The sequence below is a fragment of the Anarrhichthys ocellatus genome, unplaced genomic scaffold (genome assembly GCF_004355925.1).
Source record: "Anarrhichthys ocellatus isolate YVR2014 unplaced genomic scaffold, GSC_Weel_1.0 scaffold66, whole genome shotgun sequence".
In the NCBI taxonomy this organism is placed as follows: Eukaryota; Metazoa; Chordata; class Actinopteri; order Perciformes; family Anarhichadidae; genus Anarrhichthys; species Anarrhichthys ocellatus.
The window spans coordinates 1,239,267-1,247,282 of record NW_022280096.1 but is presented as its reverse complement, the minus strand read 5'-3'; the positions used below and the strand labels follow the sequence as shown (position 1 = coordinate 1,247,282).

The 8,016-nt window shown below is 44.0% G+C and overlaps 1 protein-coding gene across 1 annotated transcript in view; it reads right to left on the bottom strand.

Moving 5' to 3' along the window:
* Positions 1-8,016, bottom strand: part of LOC116397390 (forkhead box protein N3) — a 62,691-nt gene that overhangs the window by 25,484 nt on the left and 29,191 nt on the right. Inside the window, exon 2 of the mRNA XM_031872757.1 lies at positions 6,370-6,969. Within this exon, the coding sequence (XP_031728617.1) occupies positions 6,370-6,951 (582 nt within the window). The 5' untranslated portion in view covers positions 6,952-6,969. The remainder of the gene's footprint in view (positions 1-6,369; positions 6,970-8,016) is intronic.

Below are 8,016 nucleotides of genomic sequence, written 5' to 3'. Positions count from 1 at the left end.
AGAGCGAGGCAGAGAGAGAGAGAGAGAGGCAGAGAGAGGGACAAGAAGAAGAACGGCGGGATTTCTTCTGATAAAGCTGCTTGCTACAGGCCATTTCTGTTCTCGTTGAAGGCCGTTTGACAACAAAGAGACAACAGGACAAAGAGGCTGCCTGTTGGGTGTGAAAGCTACTCGTTGGTCGGACACCACGATATTTTTGTTACTACATCCATAATGGGGAGGAGTAATATGTGGAAATTTCTTCTGCAAGTGTTATGAATTGACTTTCCTTCCACTACTCCCAAACCTGTTTCCCACGTGGTTCTAGTTTAAGCTAAAGCTTGCCCCAGTTTGTGCTTCTCCTGTATGTGTTTGCAGTCTTTTTCATTGGCTTTTACAACCCAGCCATGAAACTCTTTGCTTTCCACACAAATACACAAACTTTTCAAAACTTTGCAGGTCATTTGCCAACACTGAAGACATTTATAGAATTCCCAAAGACGATAAAAATATTCCCTCCGGTCAGAACATTTTTAACCAATCTCACAATGAACCTCAACTAAACTTCCATCTGTGACTGGAATATATCAGAAATGCAAAAGTCTCAAATGTAAAAACACTGATTACATGAGAAGCACAAACTGGGCCTACTCCGGTGTGAGCAGCTCCCAAAGCACCTATGATATGATGTCACTTAGCAATTCATCTCAGTGAGGGCCTTTGGGATTTCGTTCCATCTGAACTTGTCATGGTGGCTTTTTCCTCCGTGGACACGACCATGAACCAGTCTTACAGATCTTCAAATGGCTTCACTTAGGATACATGAACATGAAAAACAAATTATATGCGACAACAAGGTTTGTCCTCCTACTCACGACTCACAATGACAGAAATAACACAATAGAAAAAGTCAGCTATATATTATAATAGCTTATTAAAGCATTATTAAGTGGAACAAGCTGTTAAGACAGCATTGACATATTAACTCCTTATAAAGTTGTCCAACGTGTTAGCCAACAACTGGCCGTACATATCCAGCAGAGACATTAGCATTTATTTGGAGTCTTTTCTTTTATGTCTGTTTTGGTCGCCACCAACTCCTCAGGGAAATATGTGGCTCATTAGCTTCTAAACGCTCCACTATGTTCACTAACTAGTTGCTGACTTTCTCTGTCTGCCGTATACTGGGCAGGTATACAGCGTTCAGTTGCTTTATTATACAAAGCTCTCCCTGATCTACCTTAACTAATGGCGAGACTGAACCAAAATGCTTTGTGGGCCATAAAACCAAATCAAGGAGCTGAAAGATGCTACAAAGCTGATAGAGTTGAAGGGAAACGCTGAATGTGGTGGTAACTCTCTGTGGGTGTGTCACTATGAGGGATCCCTCTCATATTACACATAGTAAATTAACACATTTCTATTTTGAAAATATTAATTAGGGCAGGTTTAAAAAAAATATTGTTCAAACGCTAGCTTAATGCTAAACTCAGAGTGTTGCCACATTGTGGCTGTATATCACTGAGGTTTTTTGGTTGTATCACTTGTGAATGGTGCACGTCTTGGTTAAGACTCGCTGTATCTGGTTTTTGTAAAAAGGAGAGGGGAAAATGACCCTGATTACAAAGCTCACCAACACAAGCCTACTTTCTCATACTGTCACAGTCTTGTTTTAAAGGTGGCGTCTTTGGTAGTGTTGAGGTCTTTACACACCGGGGGCGTGACCATTAAACGACATGAAAAGAGCAGTGTCTGGCAGTCTGTCTGAGGTATGTTGTATAAGCTAATGTCAGCTTTTTTATTGAGTTCCCTCTGAGCTAAATGCTCTGAGTGAATTTCAGTTCGCTCTGGTAAACAGTTACACAGCATATATGTCGAGGCTTTTATTGTGAAAGGGAATAACAGAAGGAGTGGATCTGGTCTGCACTGCCTTTGTCAAGGTTGAAAGGAGTAATAAAGTCTTATTTTGATTGGTTGAAAGCTCAGAAAAATATAATATACGTGTTCTGTGTCAAACTATTCATAACAAAAACCTACAAATGAATTGCACAAAAAACAAAGTGAAGTGTTCTTCTACATGCACACTTTAAATGGAAACATTAGGAAAGTGAAACCTAAAGAAATATCATGTGTTTGTGATTTGAGAGAACACGGTAAATAATATTCACTTTTGCAGACACATCAGTGGCAGCGACCTGCTGATATATGAGCGTCAAAAAAGCACCTCGGGCTGACACATCTAAGCTCACTCCAAATGCCACAGTTCATAACGCTCCGAGTGGAAGAGTAAAGGAATCAAGGGCGCTTCTCATCTGAGGTTAGGTTAGAGGTGACACACTTAAGTGCAACACCGAGAGACTTCATAGTGAGCCTTAGATTACAAAACTGCCTGTTGTCTCTGCTGTGATTTCATAAGAGGCTTTGAGAAGTGTATCACTGTGTGTGTGTGTGTGAGTTGTGCTGTTACAACACTGATCTTCAGCACTGATCCAGAAGTCTGAAGGCAACAACACTTGTCATTAAAGGCATGTCATTCAGCACAGAGAAGAATCCTGTTAGTAAACAAAGCCATGGCAACGCTGGGACGCTCTCTCACGCTCTCCGACAGCAGATCGCACTCCCGCACGCACACACCAATGGAGGAGCGGCTTTATTCTAAACTAGTCCCCATCTTGTCATCTGCCTGGATATGACCCAGAAATACAGTCACTGGAACAAATAGGTCGCTGTCATATTAATCTCCACCTCTGTAAATTGATGGAAATATGATTTGGTGCGATCACAGTAAGCCATGTCTCTCTCTCTCTCTCTCTCTCTCTCTCTCTCTCTCTCTCTCTCTCTCTCTCTCTCTCTCTCTCTCTCCGCCCCCCCATGTGTGTCCCTGTCTGTCACTCACAGCAATCACTTGACCTCCCCTTAACCAAAACCTCTCGTCTTCCTTCTTTTCTTTACCACAGCGAGTGCAGAGTATAATGCCACATAAAGAAAAGATATCCCGGACCCTGTAATTGCACACTCAATTCAAAAAGACATAAACAGGTAAAGGAAAAAGCAAAGCAGGGAGAAAGAGCAAAGCAGGGAGAAAGAGAGAAAAAAGCCGGAGTATTCACATGCAGATCTTCTCAGTGAAAAGCTGTGAATGGCGGAGTCGGACTGAAATTACAGAGATTCTGTAATTGCTGCTTCAGATAAAGCGCAGCGCTTGGCAGGTAGAGTCGGAGTCTGCAGAGATGTGCCCTCATTTCTACACCGACACGGTGCTCACGCACGTGTGTGTGTGTGAGCCTTTAACGCATTCACGCATGCTCCAGAGTGTGTGTGTGCACACTTGTTTGTTTGTGTGTCAGACATGCCCTGTGTGTGTGTGTGCGTGAGAGAGAGAGGGTGGGAATAGGTTTGAAGGGTTAATTAGCGTGCTGTCTTAAACGGTGTGCAGTGACAGGAAGACAAGACAGGCTGTCCTTGCCCAAATCACCTCTACACATGCTGCTCCACACACACACACACACACACACACACACACACACACACACACACACAAGTACATGTGCATATACATACACTAATTCTCCCCCACTCAGTACCTCAGTGCTCAGACACACACACTCACACACACTCACACACACACACACACACATGCCTAAGTCAGTAAAACCAAATCAGTTTTCCCGTTGCTACAGCAACAGCATACTTTTATGTCAACTGCAACCTAGTTACTATGGAGATATGTATACAAGAGAAACTGTGCCGTTGTAGTCAAGGGCCAGATGACAGCATAGCGTGAGGGTGTGTGCACAGACACACACATGAATGCACACACACACACACACACACCATGTTCTCTTCATACTTCAACCATTTTGTTCCTCAACACTCACACACACACTCACACCGCTCACTCCAAAGGAAGAGTTCAGGTTCACACGCTGGGCGGGGAAAGCATACCGAGCTCCCATATCCTCCAGTAGAATCTCTATCAACTGAACACGAAAAGCCAGCATCGATCATGGCTGTTTGTCCCCCACCCCCAACACCCCCAGGCAAGATGGAATCTGATGTCTGCTGGCATCCATGTTATTAAATCCTCCAGTATTAATTTAGCGCTAATTGAGTGAGGGATTCATTCCCGTTTACCCCGAGTATTTAATGGAGTAAAATCTGGATAGGAAAGCCAGTCTAAAGACTGTATCAAGACTTGAATCAAAGGAGAAATGCTGTTCCCACTGGGGAAGTGCAGAACGTCTGAGTGAAAGAGAACTATGAAAGCAGAGATCATCAACTATTGATAAGGCCGAATCTGGTACAGCTGTAGACAAAATACAGAATATGTTTGACTTCAAGTTGGATATGCCTGCAAACCGCTGATAACCGTCTGGCTGTGAAGCCAGTGAGAACCACACATGACGGAGGAGTAATGGCTGCGTACTGTATTCACCAATGGGCTGAAGTGAGTTTTACAATATACGTATTCAGAATATGGATTCAGAATGAAAAGGGATTAGGAAAGTCCCTGCATCATGCCAGTCAGTGTCACAGTATGAAAACCAGCGTACAGCCACGCACTAGGATATTAAAATGATGAAGGAAATATCATTTAGGCATATTATATTAGACATAATTCATTTTGATTTGAGTACATTAAATAAATAAGAACTTTTGGAAAATCATAGAATCATATGGATGAGTACATCCTTTGTTTCACCATGGCCTAATTGTGACACTGACAAATATTTTATCAGTATTTTATTAATATTTTACTTAGAAGTCAACTTCAAAGAGTTTGTGTGTGTGTAGAAAACCAGATCAAATAGCTCATATGCTGTGTGAGATAATAGCTTAATTAGTTGAAACTAATTAATAATTACATTTTTTTTGGCCTTATATCCAGCGATGACTGCTTTTCAGTTTCCACTTTTTCTGCCCAAGTTTCCACTAGTTTCCACCAGACAAGCTGCTGCTCAGCCCTGAACGGATCTTAAAACATTTGACTTCATGCAAGAATATTTTGGAACTCTTATCATAACTTTGTTGTTATTGTTTTTCGTACAGTGGGCTGGTACGAATGAGCCACGTCAGACTCAGAAAATGCTCCTAGCTTCAGATACCTATGACCAGGGTAAGCATGATCAATGCACCTGTGTCTTCATGAGAATTGTACATCAGCATTATTAACGCCCCACTAATACCATATAAGGCTACACGTCCTGCCCCATATGTACTATATTAAAGTCCTGATTTCAGAGATCCATAAAGGAAGTCTGATATTTAACAGCGGCAGAATTAAAGGACTTGATGAAGACAAGGAATGAGGACAAATAAAGAGAGCTGTTAATGCCGTGTCACCTGAGGGTTGTGCTGTCACTGAAATGAAGAAATGGTTCCTTATGAAAAACGTCTCGCCACAGCAAGGCAAGGATGACTGCAACATGAGGAGGTCAAATCATTAAAGAGTGAGGCGCTTTACAGTGTAAATGAATGATGATATCGCTCGGCCACATGAATACATTCAGAATGATATGAGCCTATCATTTTGAATGGCAGAGTTAAACAGGATAATGTCAATTATGAAGTGTAATTTATATAGGGTTTCCATCTTAAAATTGCTTCAAAGGAATACAATACATTAGTGAACAACTTTGTCTGGACAGCAGATTGAGGTCACATGACTCTCTGGACCTCTCTTGAATTGTGTTCATAAGAGAAAATTCAAAATACGAGAAGATTGGTGAATGCAGCAAGTTCTCCAACAAGACACTTAAGAAGCAATCAGTTCATCAGGTGCTTCTTGCATGAGGCCCATTGACTTATAAAAGTAGCTGCTAGCGCTACCTGTTGGTCAGTGTTCCACTGTAGCCACAATGTATGGTGATGGAAACTCATCTAGCTAACGCTAGATTGTTCATCCACAGTCAAACTCCACACGGCAAAAACAAACATAAACGAACCACTCACTATCTTGTAAAATGTTAACACAATACAGAGCAGCCTTTTCATGACAATACAATCTTTGGCCGAGTGCATAGAAATCCTGATGTATGATGAGCAGTTATCAGCTATTCTGTGGTTTATGGCTAAATCACAGAATGAGTTAGTGACTCCAGCAGATAAATTGTAGCCTGCCATCCACATTGATCCCTTTACCTTAAAGGAACAACTTGGACGCATTTAGGTCACAGGACATCTCATGTCTTAAGAGAATCTGACATGTTCTTGATTAGGTCAGAATATATGGTTTAAGAAGAATAAATGAACTGAAGAAGAATCGGATCGTGTTTTCTGGGATACACTACTTTGTTTGGTAATCACAAAGTAAAAGTCGATAGCAGCCCTTAGCTGGAGGGAAAGTAAACATTGTCCAACACTGCTGTGCACTACTGCTGATGTCTTTACCTGGCTCCGGTCTTTATCCACCTTCTTGAAGCACTTGTTGAGTGACAGATTGTGGCGCACTGAGTTCTTCCAGCCAGTGGGGGCGCTAGCAAAGTAAGGGAAGTGCTCCAGGATCCAGCCGTAGATATCCTTCACCGGCAGCCGCTTATTTGGCGCATCCTCGATGGCCATGAAGATCAGGCAGCTGAAGGAGTACGGCGGTTTCCTGTTGGCCCCTGCCGCCAAGTCGTACGCCGAGTGTGCATCGCCGAGCAAGGGGTCGTCCGGGGAGGGAGACGAGGACGAGGGCGAGCGGGGGTGCTGACCGTCGGGGTCCTGCAGGGGGGAGACGCTACGCAGCCCCGAGTGGCTGAAGCTGTTGAGGAGGTCGGTGCTCTCGTGGAGCCAGGAGAGGCTGGTGAGCTCCTCGTCCTCAGCCTTGGAGAAGGAGGCGGACAGGGACAGGGAGAGGTCGGCCGCCTCCGCCTCGGATGCTGCTGTGGCGGCGTCCCCGTGCCGATACGGCGGGCTCATACCCTGCGAGGCACTGGCTCCACTACTGGGGCTCTGGGCCTTCTTACTGGGGGGCATGGTGGGTCCCATCCAGCCCAGGGCTCACTCCTGGAGAGGAAGACAGCAGAGAGAGGAGACAGGGGAGGAAACAAAGAGCCAGATGGGAAGGAGGGAAGGAAAGGAGAATGTAGGGAAGGAGAGAAGGAGGAAAGAGAAAAAAGAAACCAGGTCAGCTTGTGAAATTTAGTTGGCTTCTCACATAAAGCCTCAATTCTTGTTAAAAGCCAAAGGGTGGAGACATGCAACAACATTTTGACCACATACCCAATTAGGCTGTGTTAGATCTGAGGGGAAAAGTATACATCATCATTTTTCTCTGGGGCTTTCTATTCTCTTCTGACTGGAGTGGCAAATTTACTGCTTCATTGGTTGAGGAAATCGTGCTTTGTACGACTACCCTCTAATTACTAGAGTACCAGTAAAGTATTGACTTTACATGGGGTTGCTGTCATAACATGTGAATACTGTTAAAGGTCTAATGGTTGTAGGGTCACAGAGATGACTCAGGTGCTTTGACATCACTGCGCCAGGAGAAAAGTGTCAAGGTTGGAGCTATGGATGAGTGCAGAATTTAACTAATGGATTTACAAAAGCGTCCAATGGTCGGACTTAGTTCCACAGCAGGTGACCAGAGATGACCACGATCGGGAGATTTGCCAAGAAAAGAAAGAAAACAACTTAGCGTGTTGAAAAGCCCATCCCTGTTCTAATCAGACCATAATTCTCCTGACATCAGAGCGACGCTGTGCTCGTTAGACGCTGCTAATCCAAGTGTGGTAATTGGAGGGGAATGGGTCTGAGTGTGACACCACAATCAGAGGGCTCACTACCAGGCCTTTGATTGTCCTCCAGCACACAGCTGTGGGAAGGACCCAGGCAGCAGCTACAGCTGAATGGAATCGGCTCCACTCACCCTGTGGATGTTTCACAGTCTGGACACAAAGTGACAACACAAAGTAACATTTGCACCCACACACAAATTCTGACAAAAAGTTCAGACAGACAAGCAGGGGTTAAAAAAGCAAAAAGGGTGGTGGGGGGGCATGACCACACACACACACACACACACACACACACACACACACACACACACAC